General features: G+C 35.2%; 1 protein-coding gene across 1 annotated transcript in view; it reads right to left on the bottom strand.

Annotated features, from left to right (window-relative positions):
* Nucleotides 1-25,577, bottom strand: part of CCDC178 (coiled-coil domain containing 178) — a 388,650-nt gene that overhangs the window by 28,848 nt on the left and 334,225 nt on the right. The window contains exon 19 of the mRNA XM_061169232.1: nucleotides 6,919-7,053. Within this exon, the coding sequence (XP_061025215.1) occupies nucleotides 6,919-7,053 (135 nt within the window). The remainder of the gene's footprint in view (nucleotides 1-6,918; nucleotides 7,054-25,577) is intronic.

Genomic DNA, 25,577 nt, shown 5'->3' with positions numbered 1-25,577 from the left:
TACCGAGCATATTGCATACATCATCATCCGATTCTCACAGCGACCCTTGGGTATATGCTGTTTATACCTGTTCCACATCCCAGATGATATCACCAAACAAGCAGTCAAACAACTCACCAACCCACCACCCTAAAACTCAAACTCTGGTATTCAAGCCATTAAGTTGATATTTTCAGTTCAACAAGGAGAGAGATTAAACAAATAAAAATGTTTACCCTTTAAACTATTTGGAGCTATTTATTTCCACAAGTAATAAGGAAAACTGCACTGCTAAAATGCATTTCATACCTCCCCTGTCATTTCATATGCCCCTTCCATATTTTATTTTTCTCCTTAGTACATAGCATCACTATAGCTTTAACTTGTTTACTGTCTTGTTTTCCCCATTGAAATGTAAGTTCATGAGGGTAAGATATTTTGTTATTATTTTATCTTTTTTCATGAAAATATTTTTATTTTTTGGTAGTCAAATTTAACAATATTTTCCTTAATGATTTTATTCCCTCATTTAAGAAGGTCTTTCTTACCTCAATACTATTCAGTAGTCTGTATTTTAAAAAAAGATATTATAGATTTTTAATGCTTATTCTATAGTTTATATAAACATATAAAATAATCTATTTTACTTTATCCCTTGAGTATTTACTTTTATTCCTCAGATAGCTGGGAAGTGAATAGTTCACCCTCATGATATACAATTTGAAATCCTACTTTCATTATATTCTAAATTCCAAATAATTGTGGGGCATTCCTGGATGCTCTATTTCAGGACATAGCCTCAGGCCTGCTGCCTGTTTTGTAAATGAAATCTTACTGGGACGCAGTTCCACCTATTCATATACTATTTTCTAAGGCTGCTTTCCTACTACAAGGCAGAGTTGAGTAATTGCAACAGAGATTGAATGTCCCGCAAAGCTTAAAATATTTACTATTTGACCCTTTAAAGAAAAAGTTTACCAACTGCTCTGTTGCATTTTAGAGATGTTTTGATCTGTTCCTGAATCAATGTTATGCTGTTCTAATTTAATAAATATAGCTTCCTGATGTGTTTTGCTCTGCAACGGCATAAATTCCTCACTCCAGCACCAATATTTCTTTTTAAAAAATGTCAGAGCTATTCCTGTGGATTTTTATCTTCCAAAGGCATTTAGAATCACCTTCTCAAGCTTCATTGAAAAATCTTGTCTGGATTTTGAGTATGATTGTATTGAATTTATGGATTTTTCAAATGTGAAATTTAAAAAAAATTGGCATGTTCCCAATGTGTATAATCTCCTCATCCATGAAAATGATATATATTTACTTTTATTTAGGTCTTTGCTTATATCTTTTTAGTATTGCTTAGAAGCTTTTCTGCAAAAGGATTGAGCTAACTTTTTGTTAGGTTTATTCTTAGGAACTCTATACTTCAGGCTGCCATTTAAAATAACTGCCTTTTTTACTGTAATGCTTTTCTGGTTGATTCTCCTAGATTTTCTAAGAGAAACACCATATTATCAGACCATAATGATAGTTTTGCCCTTTTCCCACACAGTAGCTATACCTCTTATTTATTTTTCTTGACTTACTACTAAGGCTTCAGAGCAGTGATGCACAATAATGACTATAGCCAGGAATCCTTACTTCTGTCCTGATTTTAATAAAGTGCTTCCAGTAATTTATCACTTAGTACATTTTATCAAGGGAGTTTTGTTCTAAATTCTTTTGTGACTTTTATTAGAGTAAGAATGTTGCCTTGATAACTAATGTTTTACAGCGTATATTGAGTAATCATATGTAATATTTCTCCTTTAACTTGTCATTATATTAAATTACATTAATATATTTTCTAAAGTTGAATTTCTCTGTGGTTGAATCGAAACTTCCAGGTTTTGTTATGTGATACCCTTTATTTTCTTTTATTTTTAAAAAGTTCAAGAAGATGTGCTAATATTGCCTGTTGTGATTGTAAATTTTTAAATTTTTCTCTGGTTTTCAATCAGTGCTTACTTTCTATATTCTCAAGTTATGTTGTCATGTGCATTAAGTTCATGATTGATATGCCTTAATTGGTTATATATTTTATCAATTTGAAATATCCATATTTGAGTGTTTTAATTCTTTTTGCTTTCAAGTCTCTCTCTTTTTGAATTAGAACTTCTTGTTCTTTTTTTCTACGCTCTTCATTCGGTTTCTATTTGTCTGAAGTACATATCTTCCAAATGAGATGGATTTTGCTTTTATGACCAATCTGTAAACCTGTTACTTTAAACTGTGTAATGAAACCATTTAGTTATTATGATTACTAATATGTTTGGACTTACTTTGTACATTTTTATACTCTTTCTGTCCTCTTCCCTGCATTTTGAATTATTCAACTTTTTATGGTACTTTCTTTTCTCTAATAGTTTGGGAGTGACAAATCTTATTTCTAGAACTTCTAGTAGATATTCTTACTACTGACAACTATATTTAAATACTTTCTACTACTATATAGAGTTAATCAGTAAGGCTTAGCAATTTAATGTTATTCCTCAATCATAATATCTCTAAATGTATTTATTTTAAAAATCCAAATTTCTATCATTTCTTTTGTCTTTAAAGAGATCACATAGCTTCAGAGATTTTCTTTTATATCACATTATTAAGTGATTTCAGGTTTTTATCCTGTGTTTTTTCTGGCTTCTTTTCATTTGTACAGTTTTCATCCAGAAATAGGAAATTTGGGCTGTCCCTATATGTATTGTGTGTGTGTGTGTGTGTGTGTGTGTGTGAGAAATGATTAAATACCTTACCTCTGTGCCATCAAAACTCCTGGCAAAGCTTTTTGTTTATTAACTACACAACTGTAGGCACCAAGAGCTGTAGAGAGCCTTTGAGGTTATCACATTCAATCTTAATAAACCAATTCACTTAATAATAAATTCACTCACCAATTATTTTTGAGTACTTATTATGTTTTGAGAGCTATAGTTGGTGCCAGGGAGATAAAGATGAACAAATAAGACATGTTTTCCAACTGAGAAGGCTCACATTCTAGTGGGTGAAGAGGTACAGACACACACAGATGTTGTGTAAGGAGGTCAGGAGAGCATTCCAGGAGGAGCCCTGCCTGAGGAGGTGCTCTCTGGCTGACTCTTAGACCATTTGTTTTTCCTCAACCACTGCAGTAACGTCTGCTTGAGTATCAGCAGTGCACATTTGGACAGCATCACCTGTTAAAAAATGTATTCCTATTGAGCCCAAACCCACCTTCCAAACTCTTCCATCATTGGTCTAGATGTTGCCCTCTAGAGCTCATCAAAATATTCATGCGTTGACCTTCATTTGGCGGTCATTTAGATGTCTGGGACAAAGACTTTTCCTTCTATAATTAAGCATTCTAAATTTTATATATTTCTTCCTCATCTCTCTTAAATTGCTGCTCTCAAGTAAATCAATATGGCCCTTAAACTATGCTTTCCAAATCTGTATAAAATACTGCAGATGTACTCAACTTTTGAAAAAGTGCAATGGGAGTATCATCTTTAACCAGACAAAACACTTGTGCTTATGCAGGATAAGATCACATTAACATGCTGTAGCTGTATCACATTTTTCACTTAAATGATGAGTTAACAATGAGTCTTTTTTCTAAATAAGATGCCAAAGAGGTATTAAATCTCACAGCATTAAATACATTAAAAATACAAAGAGAAAAATAATGATGTTAAAATGAAATAATAGTACTTACTTTATATGGGCTCGGATGTGAGGTTAGGACTGTAAAATATACTGTACATGGTCAGAGTCAAGAAGTCTTATGTGCTTGCTAGAGCTGGAACGTGGCATTGGTTCTAAGTTTGCAGTAGTTCACTTTGGCTTATATTAAAATTGCTGTGAACTAAAATCCCTACACAGATATTGATATAAATGGCTGCAAAGTTAAATATACTGATTCCTCACTCCAGAATATAGTTCATTTTATTGCTTCCTGCTTGATCATGTAATTCAAAAGCTTATCTGGCCCACCTGGTTTTCTGCCATCTGCAGAGCTGCCAATTATGCTTTTTGATGGTCTGGCAAGGAATTCCTCCAAGCCCAAGGATGAAACAGTCTCCTTTTTCCGCTCAACATTTATTTTGAATTGCTTTTTGCTCAATATCAGTTATATACCATTTACTTTTGAGAAGGTTCATCAGATGATTTTCTCATCAAATAGTTCACTAATATCTCATGGCATCATTATAATACTACCTTCAAAATATAAAACATTAGATTGCCCAAAATGGACATGCTACTGAATCATAAACATAGACAGCAACGGCATCTGGTTTGTTAAGTAATTTTTAGTCATGTTGAGTCAAACTGTAGAGATTGACGCCTGCAGACTCACTCTGCTAACATATTAAATCACTCTACCATGTTTTTCTTTTTCTTTTCTTTTTTCTTTTTTAATTAATTTTTATTTGAGTAGAGTTGATTTACAATGCCATGTTTTTCTTTTTAAAGACTGGATATAATAAGTGAGAACAAGATGGGCATGGAATACTTTCAGATTCCCTTAGTGGCCTTGCTACCAAACACCCTTAAAAACAGAACAAGAATTGAGCTAATTTCACTGATGGTATAAAGTCCCAAGGGAGTTTAGAATCCTCCAGGAAGGGGACCTTACCAACAAGTAGGAAGTGTTAGCTGCTGAAAATACCACTGTGGTATGGTGGTATGCACAGAGTACAGTAGGAGGTCAAGGAAGATCGAAATTAATTCATCTGGTAGAGGAAGGTGGGCGAAGCACTCGGGGAGGATTTTGCAGAGGAGATGTTTGATTTGAGCCAGGTGTTCTTTAACAGGAATGGTAAGCAACAGTATTGCAGAAAGAGGGAAGAATATAAGAACAGGAGTGGAAGAAGGAGTTGAATAGAAGGTGTCATGATTAGTAGGAATTTTGGAGTGACTGCAATTGAGTGAAGGAACTTGTGTGGAGATGGATGAAGCTGGGAAGGTTAGCAGGAGTTGGGCATTGTGTACCATGTTGAAGGGTTTGGACTTGACTTATCCCAGAGGATTTCACATGTTTCTATAGTTTTACGGTAAGATCCTGAAAATTATATTTTCAAATTTTGATTAAAAGCCAAAATTGAAATCTTCTAAATGGAAGGTCTCTCCAGTAGATAGGAAAAGAATCCACTAAGTTATGCTCCTCAAGTTCCCCAAATACAACCCAGCCTTGTTGCTGTATCTCTAGGTGTTGAGTAGTTGAATTTTCTATACTGTACTATCATTTCTATCCTTTCACTTCAGCTGGTATGTGAAAGCCATAAAAATAAGTAATTTAAAATCAAGTTTGGTAAAGAATTTCTAATTTCTAATGAAAATTTAGAATAAGGACTATTGAAGATTATGGATTGAGAATTCATTTTACCCATATTCAAATAGTTTCTATTGACATTTTCAATATTTCAAAATATACCCTAATTCACAAAGAGAATTTATCATTTGAAAGATTTTTAAAAATGTTTACAGTTGGGCAAGAAATATAGGATTTTTCCAAGACAGTAATTAGAACATGAAGCTTACCTTTGAATAGTTAAAAGAAAACCATGGGTTACAGCTACTCTAATTTTTAATGTACTAAATGTTAACAAACATTTCTAAGGAAAAAAATATGCTCCTGACTTCTAAAATACTGCAGTTATAGTTTATACTCAAGTGCGCGTGTGAATTTCTATTAAACCTACATATTTTAAGCACTACCTTTTCAAAACTTAAAATTTCTCCTGTTATTTAAAATTTTTTTTATAATCCATTATCAACAGAACCCTTAAATAAATATACTTTATATACATACTTTATTAAAGTATGTATATAAAGCATATATATAAAGTATTTGTACATATACTTGTTAAAGTGCATATATACTTTATATATGGGATATATATCTACATATCTCTCTCTCTCTCTATATATATATATCCTCAGAAGAAAATAGCAAAAATAGCCACAAGTAAAAATGAAATTTGAAATAGCTTTGGAAGTGCTTTGCAACATCCTTTTTTTTAATTGTGGTAAAAGCATCATGACGTGCACATGTAATTAAAATATTTAGAAAAGAATTTGGTTTGCTTAGTTTCAGCATGCATTGCTAATACCGCAAGTTAATAAAAATTAGGTTTTTTTATGGTGTTATTATTTTTGTTTTTTTATAGAAGAGGTAGTTCTATTTTTTTTTTTTGATAGAACAGGTGATGGATGTTTTCCTTTGGGAGGTTATATTTTATACATATGTAACATTTCAAATAGCAAAATATTCATTTAAAAAAATGTAAGTAGTTTTCAAATAATAGTCTTCAAATAGTTAATATGGGTTTCTAAAATAGATTAGAGTCTTAAAATAAGGACAACTGATCCATTAAAAGTTTTTACAGACACAAATAGTAAAATTTCACACGCATCTGGAACCACTGTTACATTCTCAACCCTAATTGCTTATTTTTTAAATAAAGTCATCTCCAAATCTGCTTGGGAGGAGGCGCCTCTTGCAAAAACAGAAGGGGAAAGAAAACAGTTAAATAAAATAAACATCAGTGTCATTTTCACTGAAGTGGATTTCACACAAAAGCAACACAAGGCAACTGCTGACAGTATCTTTTAAACAGCCGGATGGCATCTGCAAAGCCTGAAGATTGGAAAATATATACTTATATCAAATGTATTTATAAAAACTCGTTCTGAGGTTTGGGAGCAAGAAGTTCAATCTCCCTTTTCCCCCAAAGTATGTATGCATGGTGTATATGCTAACTTACTGAATTCATCCTTCATGCAATTCCAGTTTATTAAAGAGGTTAAAAATTTATAAAACTCTGATGGGATATGGTTTTAATGCTTCATCACACTACCCATCATTTGCTTTTCAATCTAGATCAGAATGATCTTTCCCACTTCCCTGCAATCACCTACCTGCACAGCTAATATTTTTTGAATACTCTCTTGAGAGTCTATCTGGAACTTGGCCAGCCTCATCCGGCTGTAGAGGACCACCAGCTCGAAGTGCTTCTGCCACAACTTGTGTATCCTTCTTTGCAGCTGACAGAACTAAAGGGAAGAGGGAGGGGGAAAAAACACAAGTCAGAGTAGGAGAGGAAATTAATGGCAGTGTTCAAGAAGAATGATGGAGGGAAATATAGAAAGCAGTCAATAGCCCATTCTGCACTGTACGGGCCTGACAGGAATTTCACAGTCTCTTGATTTTTCAGCCCACTCATGTGCATTCATCAGAAACCAGTCACATCTGGCCGCCAGGATGGGGGGTTAATTTTCTCTAAATGCCTCAGCAGTTTTGTTCTAGCTGAGGCAAACTCTGTGACTGCAAAGCTGATGAGTAAAATATTTCTACTTCACCCAGTTTAACTCAAAACCGATAGCCTCGGGACATACTGAACCTTTCTTTAAAAAATAATCTTTCGAAGATTTTTTGAATGGCACATCAGGTCAAGCCAAAGTTTAAAAATGCAACTTTGAGACTCTGATGGACACCATCGCTTCTTGTTTTCCTCATAAACCCTTACCATCGTTTGGCAATATGTGCTTTAGAGCATGACAAAACTAAAGAGAATTAACTTAGCCACCAACTGCTGAGGGAGAACAATAACAGAGAAGAAATTTCTAGCTTGAACTCCCTATTAATCCACCTCCCTCTGACTATGTGACATAGGAATATCTCACTGCACTAAAGGACAGTGGACACGACGTTTAGAAGCGACACTTTAAATGTGGAATCTAAACACAGAAAGAAAGATTTCTCCTGTGAGAAATTTCTCTATCTTTTGGAACTTTAATCTAAAACGAACCAAACAAAAAACACAGTAGAAGTGTTACCAAGGCAATATACATTTGTACTTCTACAGTTAGCATAGCTGTACCATACGGAATTGTTATAATTAGGTTATTTCCAAAGAAATAAGCTTCATAAAAGTTAACGGAAAAAACCATATTAAAAACTTTTTCCCATAATATATTCTGTTACTGAAACCGCTTTTATTTTTTGGTAATGTGGATAATTGTTTATGTTGATTTCTTTTTAGCTGTATTTTGCAGAATAAAAAGATAAACACCAAAAAATTTCATATCAAATATTTCTTCATAACAGAATAAAAACATGTCACATTAAAAAGGCCATTTAAAAAAAAAAGGCCATTTTATGTTCTATTTATTGTTTTGGGTACTGGTTACATTTAAGGGATCCTTTGCAAAACTTCATCAAACAGTGCACATGTGACTTGTGAAATTTTCTGTATGCATATGTCAATAAACAGTTTACTTAAAAGTAACCATTTTTAAAATAGCTACCTGGTGTTGCATGTGAATTGTTTACCATCATTATCTTCATTATGCATTGAAATGAGCAACACATAGGTATCTATGTAAACCCACAGAAAAATAAAGCCTCTATTCTTGGTTAATTGGTTAACTTAGGATGAAAAAATAACCTTGAAACTATAGATATTTCAGCTTGTTAAATGCCGAAATACATTACCTGAAATTAGTTTATGGGCATTTCAGATAATTTAGGCTAATGAATTAAACAGTAAATCACTTTTTGAAGAGGAAAATCTGTCAACAATTTTTTCTGTAATATTTTAGTATTTATTTAAATAAAATATTTTAATAATTTTAATATAATATTAAAAAATTGTCTGCCAGCTCTGACAGCCAATAGGGGGAGGGTGTGCTGTATCTTGACATATTCATTAAGACACTAGAACACTTTACTCAAAGCATTATATTTCTATTATGATATACACAAATATGACAAAAGGCAACTAAGAGGAAGATGAGTTCTAGTAGAATTCCTAAAAGTGAAGGTAATTTTTTTTACAAGTGGATATTCTTCAATGTGTGGAAGGTTTTACAAGTGGGAGCTCATCAACCAAAGTGAATTGGATGATAATATTTCCCACACCCACATCTTAAATGAGGAGAAACTGCTGTATACATTAAGTCAACTTTATTCACTTTTCTGTGTTCTAGCTTGAGGTAGCCACAAAGGCCTTAAATTAGTCCATATATAAGTGTTAACTGAAGCTACTTAAGTAGAAAAGTTCCTTATGTATCAACTAAGAAAGAGTAATATCTCAAAAAACTTTAAAAAAATCTATAGCTAATAAGCCTCTAGAAAAAGATAAACCAGGAAAGAGAATAACTGAAGGCATTCTTAAAGAGAAGAATCAGAATCCAATAAAAGTCACATATACACGTATACAGATGCACATTAAAGACAATAAGATGATCAACAATATATATGGGAAAATATTTAAGAACCCAGGAGTACAGTTAATTTAAGAGTTGGTCATGAAGACAACTCTCTTAGGAAAGTGGTTATGATAAAAGCCCAATTATAAAATGTCAGCAGACAGTGATCACTCAATAAATACTTATTGATATTATAATAAAGTGAACTGGTAAAATTTTAGTGTCAATAGTGAAGAAGTGAATAAGACGTTCAGGAACTTACGAATTAATGGAAGCAGAGAAAAATAAACCAAGTAAATGCAAGACTCATAAAAATATAGAAAGGGAAAATTAAAGAAAGAGAGAGAGAGTTAAGTTGTGAGTGGAAAAATCCTTCAACTGGATGCAGAATTTAGGTTGGAACCAAAGTAACTGAAATGGTTTTTGATCTCTTCGACTTCAATTAACCCAGTGTTTCTGGAATGAAACATTCCAATGATTACATTCCTGAAGCATAATCATTTCCTGGAACGATTACATTCCTGCCCTCTCACTCAGATTTTAGGGAAGGTGAGGTGGGATGAGGAAGGAAGTGGAGGGAGGTTAGCAAGGGCACTCCTTGCCGTGTATTCAGAAGTAAGAATGGAGTTGAGAGCCATTGGAATTGAGATGAACTGGGCTGCTGCTTAGCCCCAGGCAAGTATTTCAAGAATTCTGGAAGAGAATGGAATATTCTCATAGAAATCGAAGGAGGAGCAATGTTAGAGCAGGGGGAGTCATTCTGGGAAAAGATCCCCAACTTCACTGCTCTCGATTTTGTATACAAGAAGAGGAAGTGAGGATCTTCAACTGTGTCAGGAAAGTGGAATCAGGAAACAGCTGGTATGTACTCTGAGCCATCTAAAATGGCAAAAAGGGAGGAAGAGTTTTCTGACAATGGCTTCTGACTGGTTTGAATTTGTAGCACACTTGGTAAGCTTGGCTCTATCTAATATTTGCTTTGTGAACTGTTTGCTGAAGGAAGCCCAAAGATGGAATTCATTGATACTTCTTTTGAGATAACAATCGCTATGTACGTACTTATTCATGAAGAGGAAAACTAGTCAATGTCCATTTTGACATGGTGTATTGAGGTACAGCTGGCGATCCTGTGTCAGTGTGAGCATTATATAAAATGTACACTTGTGAGCACTGCATACAATGTACAATATACGTTTATACATTTGGTAAAAATACCTTCTGATTAAATTTGATTAGGCTCTTGAAACTTATTAACATTTTAAAGCTTGATACTCTTTGACAGTAAAACAGAATAAATGAATATTGTCACAAGAATGAGAGAGTCTCCATTTGCTTGTTTTAATACACTATATTATATGGATTCTGTTTTTAATCCAAGTTACTTTGCTGACATAAATTCATGACATCTGCTAACTCCTACGTATCACAGAAACCTGGCTTTAATATTAAATGTTATAATGCGTATATTACAACACACAAAACCTCTAATTAAATGGGTTTACATGCGTGTAAAAACACAATATGCTAAGAATAAAATAACACTATTTGATATTCCTGTTACAGGTTTCAAAATAATTAGGACTAGCCATAATTAAGTCAGCACCAAAATATCATCTTATACCATTCTCATGTTCTTAGCATAGAATTAGAAATTTCAAAGCACCACCTTTTCAGGTATTTTCCAGGGCTAGGATGGAGCATAAAATGGTCTGGTCTTCATTATGGAGGACAAGAGAATAGAGTAAAGCCTTGCTATGCCTAACCCAAAGGGGACAGTTGGGACACACTGTGAAATGAGTGAAGTAGTGTTGAAGTATTTGTTATTTAATATCAGAGAAAACAAAGTATACATAAGTGTGATTTTAAAAATATGCCCTCAAATTATTTCATAATTCTTCCCTTTAAGAAATTAAGCAGAATTCTCTTCCCTTTGAGCATGGGCTGGACTTAGTGACTCTCTTGTACTGAACAGAATATGGCAGAAGATAGTATGCTACTTCCAAGAAACACACACACACACACACACACACACACACACACACAAACAGAGCTATGGCTTCTGTCCTGGGTTTTCTCTCTCTCTCATTCTCTCAGACCATTTGATCTGGGGAGCCAGCTCCCATGTTGTATGAGCAGCTCTGTGGAAAGACCCACGTGGTGAGGAACTGAAGCTTTTTGTTTTGTCAACAGCTCTGCGAGTGATCTTGGTAGCAGATTCTCCAGCCTGCTCAGATGACTCCACCCTGACCAGAGCTCATTATTTTAATTGAAGACAGAGGAACTATAATTTAATAATCCCAGAAATTTAAAAATGTTTCATTATCCACAAATATTTTCATGTACTACATCAATATAGTAAAGAAAAAATAATCATTCCCAAAAGAAGTTGATATGAATCAACACTGAACAAAAACAATCAACAATGAAAAACTTATCGTGGCAAACTAGCAAGGAACAGAGAAAATTTCTTTAACCTGATAAAGGGTATAAACCAAAAAACTTCCAACAAACAGTTTACGAAGTAGAGATACTTTGGAAACATTCCCATGAATGTCAAGGAAAAATAAGTAAGGATATCAGGAATCAATACCTCTGTTTAAAATTTTACTGGCCAAAGCAATAAGAAAATAAAAGAAAAAAGGATAGGTATAAGAGGAAGAATATCTACAGAGAAAATTCAAGAAACTCTACAAACGAATAATAGGAGGTAATGAGAGTTTAGGAACATTTTTCCTGCAAGAGTAGCATTGGAAAAAATCAGTAACATTTAAAAAAATTAGTTATAACCAAATTTGAATTGTAATTTAAAAATCCCATTCATAATCACAATGTAAAATGTAAGATACCTAGGTTTTAATCTATTAAAGAATATGTAAGTTTTATAGAGAAAATTAAAAAGCATTTTTGAAAAATATAAAATAAGGACTGAATAAATGGAGAGATGTAACATGTCCACATACTGGAAGAGAGGATCATGGTCACGCACGTTAACTTTTCACAAAGTAGTCTACAATCTCATCGGGGCTCATGAAACTTGATCTAAAATTCATACGGAAGAACAAAGGACTGGGAACACCTAAGACAATTGTGAAATAGGAGAAAAAGCTCAAGGAATTTGCCATGCCATATATAAAACTTGTCTTAAAGCTGTAGGAACCAAGAGCAATACCAGCATTGGAAGGGATAAACAATGGTTGATCAGAAAAGAGAGCTGAACAACACAGACACTCATATAAAATACAGAAATTTGAAATAGACAAAGATAGCATTTAAATCAGCGGAGAAAGGATGGCATAATTGGTTTACCCTATACAAGGACCCAACACAAAATTAGATCCTTAACTCATGATATACACTAATAAAGACAAGGCAGATTAAAATGAGGAAAGCTAAACTTTAAGATTTTTGTATGAAACTATGACAGACTAACTTTATGACTTTCAGAAGGGGAAGGATTTTTTAAACTAAATATTAAAGTAATAAATTCTAATGGAAAGAATTGACAAATTTAATTACATTCAAATTTTTAAAAAAACTTAAACTTAGACTAACAAAAGAAGCCACAGGCTTAGAGAAAATATTAATAACACAGCTGACAAGGATTAATTTTTTAACATAGAAAGAGCCCCTAGAAATCAATAAAAGAAACAATACAAACGCACCAGAAAAATGGGCAAATGATACAAATAGGCAATACACCAAAAAGGAGAGTTATTTGGTCTATAAACACTTGAAAACATGTTCAACCTCTAATGGAGTACAAATATATATACCTCACACTCATCAGATTGGCAATTATTAAAAAAAAAACAGCTGTCCACACCAATTGTTGGTAAAGATGTGAAAAAACCCTGAACATTCATATACTGTTCAAATTTGTTTATAATTTGATACAAAGACTTTAAAGAGCAATTTGCCATTATGTATTGAAGTTGCAGGCATATTTTTCCTTTGATCCAGAAATCATACTTAAACCTACAAATTCTAGAACAGTGGTTCTCAAGACCAGAAGGATCAGTATCACCCCAGAGCTTGTTAGGAAAACAGCCATTCAGACCCACTGAATTAGAAATTTCTGGCGCCCAGCAGTTGGTGTTTTAACAAGCCCTACAGGTGATGTAACACACGCTGAAGTCTGAGAGATATTCCTTTTGAAACGGTCATAATATGTTCTCAAGGAAACAAAATAATGTTCATTTATAGCATTACTTGCAGTAATGAAAATTTGGAAACAATCTGTCTACACTTGAGTAATGAAAAAATATATTGTGGTATGTTCCTACCCTAAATCCTAGCATTTAAAATAAATATACTAAAATTGCAAGTGATATACATAGTACAACACTTATATAAATAAAAAGAAAACTAATAGTTATTTTAAATTAATTCCTATATAAACATAGTATTAAAAACACAGATGGAATGATAAACACTAAAAAAAAGGCTAGCGGTTAACTCTGAGAAAGAAGGAGGAAAATAATATTAGGAATAGGCAGATGGAGGGTTTTGAGTGCATCTATCTATACTGGTTTAATTGTCCAAAGCAAATATGTCAAATGTCAAGATTTACAAAACTGGTAAAGGTACACAAAAATTTGTCATTAACCTTTATGTCATTTGTCATTAACACTTACAGCTTACACATAACTCTGTAACTCACTGTATATTTAATTGTTTCATTTAAAAAAAAGCCCATAGGCTAAGCTGACATCTCTGTAAGAAAGGTATCCTCTATATATTATGACTTGGAATTACTTTTAGATAATTTATTATAATCTGGGTTTTTAAAAAAGTATCCTATTACACTTGACCATCTGCTAACATACAAAAGAGTTTTGTTTTTTTTTTTGTAATACAAGATTTTTGTTATGTATCTCCTAAATGTGATCTTACCCATAATAAAAGAACTACCCAAAATATTTGAGTTTACATCAATAAGGAAAGTATTACTACTTCTAGACACTTCATAAATTGCTAAAAATTTTGGTATTTTTCTCCACCCTGCTCACATATTTAATACAGTTGTTGAATAGTAACCTTATAACTTATTTCTTACTAAATTAGAAGACGTACGTAACCTATTTTCATGAGAATTTGAATTTGCTAGAATTAGAGGAGGATTGGTGGTACATCTGTTTGAAAAAGTATAAGGATACATAAACTGATTAATGGCGTTTTGGAGAAAGTCAAATTAGTCCTCAGACAACTGACTTTTTGTGTGTGATTTAAATTTTCTAAAATTATCAAATCATGAGATCGGATCCCTAATAAGAATAATGGCAATAACATTTTCAGGTCAGCCACGTTGATATCATGAAGACACTTTGCTAAGTGAAAGTTTTGAAAGGCAAAACAGATATTAACAACATATTAATCTAAATAAACAGAATTTTTTGGTAAGCTTATACATACATTGTATGTTACTGTGTTGGAACAGTAGTAGACTAGTGTGTTTTTTCTTTAAGAAGATTCCTTAAATTGCTCTCTGTACACTACAGAACATAAATATCATTACAAACATGCTTTAGATAAAATTAAATCATTTTTAGAGACATATGGTGCCAAAAATTAACTCCCCAAAGACATAATTTAACTGGCTTTTGCAATTTAGGAACCCTGCAAAAAAGAAAGGGAACATTTCAAGGAAATGAGAAATGTCCTTATAATGAATTTCTGCTTATAAGAATCAGACATAACAACAGTCTTTTTAATTAAAATACAAATACCATATGCATAGTTATCTGAAAATGAACTATAAATTGTTTTGCCAGGAAACAAAGACCAGTCAGTACTGAAAACACAGAAGTCCCTTGAAATACAAAGGTAATACTTGGCAGGACCAATAACTCATGGACAGCAAAGTTCTTTATCTATGAATAATGATTTGTCCATTATTGGACATGTTTTCAATGCAACTGCTGAAGATTTGACTATATGAGACAGATCTTTAAACAATACCTCATTTATACTTTTTGGAAGAAAAATATCCTTATAAAAACTGGATGGTAGTTTAAAAAAACACAGAATTTTTCTGCATACACAAGAAAAATCCATTATATGCACCATTCAAACAGGAAATTAATAGAATCACTGCAATAAACAACCCTCATCAATGCAACATGTAGGACAAATATGAGAGGTGTGGAACATTCCACATTCTTGAAGCAAAAATCACTTCCCAGTACACTGGGGTGGGAACTGGGAGTGAGGGTGTGGTGCTGGCGATGTGTGACATTTGTTAGAGGTTACTGGATTTCTGAAGGAAGTATCTGTGTATGCATGGATTAACTCACCACAGGTATCTGAAAATTTCATAGTACATCTGATGTGACTGCTAGTGAGCTTGAGAATTTCATAGGTGAGAAACCTGCAGCCTAAGAGTAGAAATATTATGAAGATTTTTTACTGTGGGAGAAAATTAAAGCATTTCAGATAATCTCCTTGTGTTTCTTACCTATAAACATAGTCAAACAGTCCAACTGTGGAAGCAGCTCTAAGAAAAAATGATGTGTATTTGACAAAGAAGAGAAAAAAATCCTATATTCTGCAGATTTGCATTTGTTCCTTAGGTAATCCAATTAAAATCATACTCAAAGCTTTGACAAAGCATGATAAAGGAAATAACAGTATTTTCCTATAGGAACATATTTTAAGTGATTAATAGAAACAGACATATAGTCATACGTTTGCACGAAACTATTAAAATAATGATTATAATTTCTGACCTGCTTGTTATAAGGTTCTATATACTGAAAGCATACTGCCTTTTTCTATTTCTGACAGATAAATAAAACTGATAAGTGAAGATATGTGCATGCAATTTTAATGCAACAGAGTGATGTGAAGTGCAGCTCACAAGGCAAATAGCATAAGCCCTATCAGTTCTGTTTATTGTAATAAACCAAACAATGGCAATTACAAACTACTCCACAGATTTTTGGCACGGCAGGAATGACAGATCTACAAAATCCAGTTAATACTGATCTTTTTAGAGTTCTCAGTTACCAGGCGGCACATGTACAATACACAAATCTCAAAAGTAATGAGATATTTCTTTATTATCAAATCCGTTCCACAGACTGGTGTTAAAGATCACGTAGCTCATTTCTGGAAATCTCTTTGTCAACTGCTTAGATACCTAAGCAGTATACTTAAGAAAAATAAAACATGCATTCCCAAATATGGAGCTGGCCTTTAAGGAAATTAATAAAGGACTACTCTATTACTCTAATTATATAAATAAGAATACATTTCAAGATTCTGTATTTGGAACTCTGCTAATACATTAAAAACTCTGATGACATGAGAGAAACCAAGCTGATCCATAACAGACTCTGCTAATTCTCATCGTTAATAGTTAAAGATCAAGTCTATCCCTTTATATGAATATGTACATGTATTTCTTTTGTACACATTACAATTATAACACATACTATGACATGTAACAGATAACTAATCTAATATTTTTCCATATTTAATAGTAGTAATTAGCTGCAAAACTTACAAACTTCTTAGTTTCATAGATATCTGGTTCTGGAATAAAATTACTGTGCTCTGATGGATATTTGCCTTAAAAATTATGAAGATAAAAATTTAGATATTTTGCTTACTTAAGTTGCTAAATTTCACACACAATTCTCATGAACAGTTCAAAAAGAAATAAATAAATAAAAGGATCATCTTAATTCTGAAGCTACTGCTCCCTGTGATTTCAAAAAAGATGTTCAGTCAAGAATAAAACAATTTTAAAAATTCTATAATAGAAATTATCCTCACAAGAAAAGAACAAACACGTTCAAATGAAAAATAACTCTTTTTAAAAAGTTGAAAATGGAATTACATGAAGGTTAAAAAAAGGAAGGTTAAGCCATCACTATATTTTAGAGATGAACATATTCTTAAAGTTTCCACTTCCTTGCCTGCCTGTCAGTCATTTGTCCGAGAGTAATTAAATACCTTGATTTTAAAAATTTGGCTAAATGAATGCCCTATCTTTTGGTGTTCGTTTATGAGCTGTGGTTGAACAACTTTCTTTGATGATTATTCACAGTATATATTTACAGTCTTATGAGACCCACTTGTTTCGATGCAAACGAGTCAAGGGGATACTTTAAAATAGCATTTCCCTAAAATCAATTCACAATAAAAATATTATATCAAAAATGATTAATTATAGAGCTCACTGATTTATTTTGAATCTTCAAGAAGAAATACAATATTTTTCTACTTTAAAGACATCCAGTTCCATTATAAATACCTCCAGTATCTTCATTTCATTTACACACAGGTAAACAAAACTGCTTCTTTGCAAATTTCAACTGCAAGTGTAAAGAAAATATACAACACGCTCATGCAAATGGGGTGAGCCTGTGGACAGAAAGAAACCAGCCTGCAGCTATAAGAAATCAGGGGTCAGATAAGGATGAACTTCTTCTTTATGAGCTACATCTAGAATGCAAAAATCTTATGATCTTATTTTTGTCTTAGCTTCTTGTACTGATATAGAATTGTATTGGGGCTAGCAGGATTTCAACAATCAGAAAATCTGCAAAATAGTGCAAATTGTCATGGATGCCAAAAATTTACTAACCCATTTGTTGGCTTGAACCAGAGCATCTAACTGAATCCAGGTGACAACAAATATTCAAGACATATGTATAATAATAAAACAATGTCTTTTAAGTATCAGTAACTAATCCCGTTCTTTCAGCAAATATTATGAACTAAATTCCAGGACACTCACAGAATCTGAAAAGTACAATGGTGGCAATGATTAATATAAATGGAATGAGAGTAACTCATAGTAAGGAAATTACAACCGTTCTGCCACATTCAGGAAATTCCTGGTGGTAGTAGTGAAGGGATCATTGGATATTTGAAAGCTCAAGCAGATCTAGGTAGTAGCATGCTATGTGACTTTGGGTGACAGTTTTATTTGAACCTTAATTGACTCATCAAAGAAACAGTGTAATAGAACTAAACTGGATTGTCAGTAGGCTATGGGGCCAGTTGGCTTTCCATTTCTCCAGAGGAATTTGAAAGTCACTTGTCGCCCCTTCTGTTTCCATTTCTTTATTTCCTTCACACTTCAGGCTTCTCCTACCACCTCACTAACATGGCTGTAAGCAAAGATCATCTGTGGCATCTGATATGGATAAATCCTTTGCCACTCTTTGAGAGTCTTTTCTTTGATTTTTATTCTTGGTTTCCCTGTATTGTTCTGTGCTTCCTTTTCAGTCTCATTTGCTGGTTACTGTGATTCCTAAGGTTTTCTGACCTTAACTCTGTTCTTCTGTATAGTCTCCAGGAGTGAGCTCATATACTCTCATAATTTAAACTACAGCTCAAGAGAAAGACCTTAAAGATGGTGAAGGAGTAAGATGTGGAGATCACCTTCTTCCCCATAAATACATCAAAAATACATCTACATGTGGCACAGCTCCTACAGAACACCTACTGAATGCTGGCAGAAGACCTCAGACTTCCCAAAAGGCAAGAAAATCCCCACGTACCTGGGTAGGGCAAGAGAAAAAAGAAAAAAAAGAGGCAAAAGAATAGGGATGGGACCTGCACCTCTGGGAGGGAGCTGAGAAGGAGGAAAAGTTTCCACACACTAGGAAGCCCCTTCACTGGCGGGGATGGGGTTGGGCGCGGGGGGGAAGCTTCTGAGCCATGGAGGAGAGCACAGCAAGAGGGGTGCAGAGGGCAAAGTGGAGAGATTCCCACACAAAGGATCAGTGCCAACGAGCAATCACCCACCTGAGAGGCTTGTGTGATCACCCGCCGGGTGGGTGGGGACTGGGAGCTGAGCCTCGGGCTTCGGAGGTCAGACCCCAGGGAGAGGACTGGGGTTGGCTGCGTGAACACAGCCTGAAGGGGGTTAGTGCGCCACAGCTAGCAGCAAGGGAGGCCAGGAAATAGTCTGGACCTGCCGGAGAGGCAAGAGACCTTTGTTTTGGGGTGCACGAGGAGAGAGAATTCCTTCCCAGTGTGCCAACAAAAGGCAGAGCACTGCCTAAGCGAGCTCCAGAGACGGGCATGAAATGCTAATGCTGCTGCCACTGCCACCAAGAATCCTGTGTGCAAGCACAGGTCGCTATCCATACCTCCCTGCGAGCCTGTGCAACACGCCACTGCCAGGGTACCGTTATCCAGGGACAACTTCCCCAGGAGAACACACGGTGTACCTCAGGATGTTGCAGTGTCACGCTGGCCTCTGCCGCCTCAGGCTTGCCCCCCATTCCAATTATGACTACCGTACTCCTCCCTCCCCCCGGCCTGAGTGAGCAAGAGAGCCCTAATCAGCCGCTGCTTTAACCCCCTCCAGTCTGGGCAGGGAACAGATTCCTGAGGGCGGCCTACATGCAGAGGTGGGGCCAAAACCAAAGCTGAACCCCAGGAGCTGTGCGAACAAAGAGAAAGGGAAATCTCTCCCAGCAGCCTCAGCAGCAGTGGATTAAATCTGCACAAACAACGTGATGTACCCTGCATCTGTGGAATACCTGAACTGACAACGAATCATCCCAAAATTAAGGCGGTGGACTTTTGGAGCAACTGTAGACTTGGGGTTTGCTTTCTGCATCTAATTTGTTTCTGGTTTTATGTTTGTCTTAGTTTAGTATTTAGTGCTTATTATCATTAGTGGATTTCTTTATCAGTTTGGTCGCTCTCATCCTTTTATATGTATATATATATATATTTTTTTCCCCTTTTTCTCTTTTTGTGAGTGTGTATGTGTATGGTTCTTTGTGTGATTTTGTCTGTATAGGTTTGTTTTTACCATTTGTTCTAGGGTTCTGTCTGTTTTTTTCCTCTCTTTCTTTTCTTCTGAGCTGTGTGCTAGCAGGGTCTTGGTGTTCTGGCCAGGTGTCGGGTCTGAGCCTCCGAGGATACTGGACCACCAGAAACCTCCTGGCCCCACATAATACTGATTGGCAAGAGCTCTCCCAGAGATCTTTGTCTCAACACTAAGACCCAGCTCCACCCGAGGGCCAGCAAGCTCCAGAGCTGGATGCCCAATGCCAAACAACTAGCAAGTCAGGAACACAACCTCACCCATTAGCAGAGAGGCTTTCTAAAGTCATACTAAGTTCACATACACCCCAAAACACACCACCAGACGTGGCCTTGCCCACCAGAAGGACAAGATACAGCCGCAGCCACCAGAACACAGGCACCAGCCCCCTCCACCAGGAAGCCTACATAAGCCATGGAACCAACCTCACTGACTGGGGGCAGACACCAAAAATAATGGGAACTAAGAACCTGCAGCCTGCGAAAAAGAGACCCCAAACACAGTAAGTTAAACAAAATGAGAAACCAGAGGAATATGCAGCAGATGAAGGAGCAAGGTAAAAACCCACCAGACCAAACAAATGAAGACAAAATAGACAGTCTACCTGAAAAAGAATTCAGAGTGATGATAGTAAAGATGATCCAAAATTTCGGAAATAGAATGGAGAAAATACAAGAAACGTTTAACAAGGACCTAGAAGAACTAAAGAGCAAACAAACAATGATGAACAACACTATAAATGAAATAAAAAATACTCTAGAAGGAAGCAATAGCAGAATAACTGAGGCAGAAGAACGGATAAGTAACCTGGAAGATAAAATAGTGGAAATAACTGCTGCAGAGCAGAATAAAGATAAACGAATGAAAAGAATTGAGGACAGCCTCAGAGACATCTGAGACAACATTAAATGTACCAACATTCTAATGATAGGGGTCCCAGAAGAAGAAGAGAAAGAGAAAGGGACTGAGAAAATATTTGAAGAGATTATAGTTGAAAACTTCCCTAATATGGGAAAGGAAATAGTCAGTCAAGTCCAGGAAGTCCCAAATAGGATAAAACCAAGGAGAAACATGCCAAGACACATATTAATCAAATTAATTTGATATTAATCAAATTATCAAAAATTAAATACAAAGAAAACATATTAAAAGCAGCAAGGGAAAAACAACAAATAACATACAAGGGAATCCCCATAAGGTTAACAGCTGATCTTTCAGCAGAAACTTTCCAAGCCAGAAGGGAGTGGCAGGACATATTTAAAGTGATGAAAGGGAAAAACCTACAACCAAGATTACTCTACCCAGCAAGGATCTCATTCAAATTCGACAGAGAAATTAAAACCTTTACAGACAAGCAAAAGCTAAGAGAATTCAGAACCACCAAACCAGCACTACAACAAATGCTAAAGGAACTTCTCTAGGCAGGAAACACAAGAGAAGGAAGAGACCTACAATAACAAGCCCAAAACAATTAAGAAAAAGGTAATAGGAACATACATACCGATAATTACCTTAAATGTAAATGCATTAAATGCTCCAACCAAAAGACACAGACTGGCTGAATGGATACCAAAACAAGACCCATATATATGTGGTCTACAAGAGACCCACTTCACACCTTGGGACACATACAGACTGAAAGTGAGGGGATGGAAAAAGATAATCCATGCCAATGGAAATCAAAAGAAACCTGGAGTAGCAATACTCATATCAGACAAAATAGACTTTAAAATAAAGACTATTACAAGAGACAAAGAAGGACACTACATAATGATCAAGGGATCGATCCAAGAAGAAGATATAACAATTGTAAATATTTATGCACCCAACATAGGAGCACCTCAATACATAAGGCAAATGCTAACAGCCATAAAAGGGGAAATCGACAGTAACACAATCATAGTAGGGGACTTTAACACCCCACTTTCACCAACGGACAGATCATCCAAAATGAAAATAAATAAGGAAACACAAGCTTTAAAAGACACATTAGGCCAGAAAGACTTAACTGATATTTATAGGACATTCCATCCAAAAACAACAGAATACTCTTTCTTCTCAAGTGCTCATGGAACATTCTCCAGGATAGATGATATCTTGGGTCACAAATCAAGCCTTGGTAAATTTAGGCAAATTAAAATCGTATCAAGTATCTTTTCCGACCACAACGTTATGAGACTAGATATCAATTACAGGAAAAAAACTGTAAAAAATACAAACACATGGAGGCTAAGCAATATGCTACTAAATAACCAAGAGATCACTGAAGAAATCAAAGAGGAAATCAAAAAATACCTAGAAACAAATGACAATGAAAACACGATGACCCAAAACCTATGGGATGCAGCAAAAGCAGTTCTAAGAGGGAAGTTTACAGCAATACAATCCTACCTCAAGAAATAAGAAACATCTCAAATAAACAACCTAACTTACACCTAAAGCAATGAGAGAAAGAACAAAAAAACCCCAAAGCTAGCAGAAGGAAAGAAATCATAAAGATCAGGTCAGAAATAAATGAAAAAGAAATGAAGGAAACAATAGCAAAGATCAATAAAACTAAAAGCTAGTTCTTTGAGAAGATAAATAAAATTGACAAACCATTAGCCAGACTCATCAAGGAAAAAAGGGAGAAGACTCAAATCAATAGAATTAGAAATGAAAAAGTAGAAGTAACAACTGACACTGCAGAAATACAAAGGATCATGAGAGACTACTACAAGCAACTATATGCCAATAAAATGGACAACCTGGAAGAAATGGACAAATTCTTCGAAAAGCACAATGTTCTGAGACTGATCCAGGAAGAAATAGAAAATATAAACAGACCAATCACAAGCACTGAAATTGAAACTGTGATAAAAAATCTTCCAACAAACAAAAGTCCAGGACTAGATGGCTTCACAGGTGAATTCTATCAAACGTTTAGAGAAGAGATAACACCTATCCTTCTCAAACTCTTCCAAACTAAAGCAGAGGGAGGAACACTCCCAAACTCATTCTATGAGGACACCATCACCCTGATACCAACACCAGACAAAGATGTCATAAAGAAAGAAAACTACAGGCCAATATCACTGATGAACACAGATGCAAAAATCCTCAACAAAGTAGTAGCAAACAGAATCCGATAGCATGTTAAAAGAATCATACACCATGATCAAGTGGGGTTTATCCCAGGAATGCAAGGATTCTTCAACATAGGCAACTCAATCAATGTGATACACCATATTAACAAATTGAAGGATAAAAACCATATGATCATCTCAATAGATGCAGAAAAAGCTTTTGACAAAATTCAACACCAAGTCATGATAAGAAGCCTCCAGAAAGCAGGCACAGAGGGAACTTACCTCAACATAATAAAGGCCATATATGACAAATCCACAGCCAACATCGTTCTCTATGGTGAAAAACTGAAACCATTTCCTCTAAGATCAGGAAGAAGACAAGGTTGTACACTCCCACTGCTATTATTCAACATAGTTTTGGAAGTTTTAGCCACAGCAATCAGAGAAGAAAAAGAAATAAAAGGAATCCAAATTGGAAAAGAAGAAGTAAAGCTGTCACTGTTTGCAGATGACATGATACTATACATAGAGAATCCTAAAGATGCTGCCAGAAAAGTACTAGAGCTAATCAATGAATCTGGCAAAGTAGCAGGATACCAAATTAATGCACAGAAATCTCATGCATTCCTATACACTAATGATGAAAAATCTGAAAGAGAAATTAAGGAAACACTCCCATTTACCATTGCAACAAAAAGAATAAAATACCTACGAACAAACCTTCCTAAGGAGACAAAAGACCTGTATGCAGAAAACTATAAGACACTGAAGAAAGAAATTAAAGATGATAGAAACTGATGGAGTGATATACCATGCTCTTGGATTGGAAGAAACAACATTGTGAAAATGACTATTCTATCCAAAGCAATCTACAGATTCAATGCAATCCCTATCAATCTACCCATGGCATTTTTCACAGAACTAGAACAAAAAATTTCACAATTTGTATGGAAACACAAAAGACCCCGAATAGCCAAAGCAATCTTGAGAAAGAAAAATGGAGCTGGAGGAATCAGGCTCCCAGACTTCAGATTATACTACAAAGCTACAGTAATCAAGACAGTATGCTACTGGCACAAAAACAGAAATATAGATCAATGGAACAGGATAGAAAGCCCAGAGATAAACCCATGCACCTATCGTCACCTTATTTTGGATAAAGGAGGCAAGAATATACAATGGAGAAAAGACAGCCTCTTCAATAAGTGGTGCTGGGAAAACTGGACAGCTACATGTAAAAGAATGAAATGAGACCACTCCCTAACACCATACACAAAAATAAACTCACAATGGATTAAAGACCTAAATGTAAGGCCAGACACCATCAAACTCTTAGAGGAAAACATAGGCAGAACACTCTATGACATAAATCACAGCAAGATCCTTTTTGACCCAGCTCCTAGAGAAATGGAAATAAAAACAAAAATAAACAAATGGGACCTAATGAAACTTAAAAGCTTTAGCACAGGAAAGTAAACGATAAACAAGGTGAAAAGGCAACCCTCAGAATGGGAGAAAACATTTGCAAATGAAGCAACTGACAAAGGATTAATCTCCAAGATTTACAAGCAGCTCATGCAGCTCAATATCAAAAAAAACAAACACCCGAATCCAAAAATGGGCAGAAGACCTAAACAGACATTTCTCCAAAGAAGATATACAGATTGCTAACAAACACATGAAAGGATGCTCAACATCACTAATCATTAGAGAAATGCACATCAAAACTACTATGTGGTATCACCTCACACCAGTCAGAATGGCCATCATCAAAAAATCTACAAACAATAAATGCTGGAGAGGGTGTGGAGAAAAGGGAACCCTCTTGCACTGTTGGTAGGAATGTAAATTGATACAGCCACTATGGGGAACAGTATGGAGGTTTCTTAAAAAACTAAAAATAGAGCTACCATACGACCCAGCAATCCCACTACTGGGCATATACCCTGAGAAAACCATAATTCAAAAAGAGTCATGTACCACAATGTTCACTGCAGCTCTATTTACCATAGCCAGGACATGGAAGCAACCTAAGTGTCCATCGACAGATGAATGGATAAAGAAGATGTGGCACATATATACAATGGAATATTATTTGGCCATAAAAGAAACAAAACTGAGTTATTGGTAGTGATGTGGATGGACCTAGAGTCTGTCATAGAGAGTGAAGTTATGTCAGAAAGAGAACAACAAATACCGTATGCTAACACATATATATGGAATCTAAAAAAAAAAAAAAAAAGAAAAAATTGTTCTGAAGAACCTAGGGGCAGGACAGGAATAAAGACGCAGAGGTAGAGAAAGGACTTGAGGACACGGGGAGGGGGAATGGTAAGGTGGGATGAAGTGAAAGAGTAGCATTGACATATATACACTACCAAATGTAAAATAAATAGCTATTGGGAAGCTGCTGCGTAGCACAGGGAGATCAGCTCGGTGGTTTGTGACCACCTAGAGCTGTGGGACATGGAGGGTGGGAGGGAGGTGCAAGAGGGAGGGGTATG

The sequence above is a fragment of the Eubalaena glacialis genome, chromosome 15 (assembly GCF_028564815.1).
Source record: "Eubalaena glacialis isolate mEubGla1 chromosome 15, mEubGla1.1.hap2.+ XY, whole genome shotgun sequence".
NCBI lineage: Eukaryota > Metazoa > Chordata > Mammalia > Artiodactyla > Balaenidae > Eubalaena > Eubalaena glacialis.
Note: the sequence above shows the minus strand (reverse complement) of the source record. Positions and strands in the feature narration are given on the sequence as shown.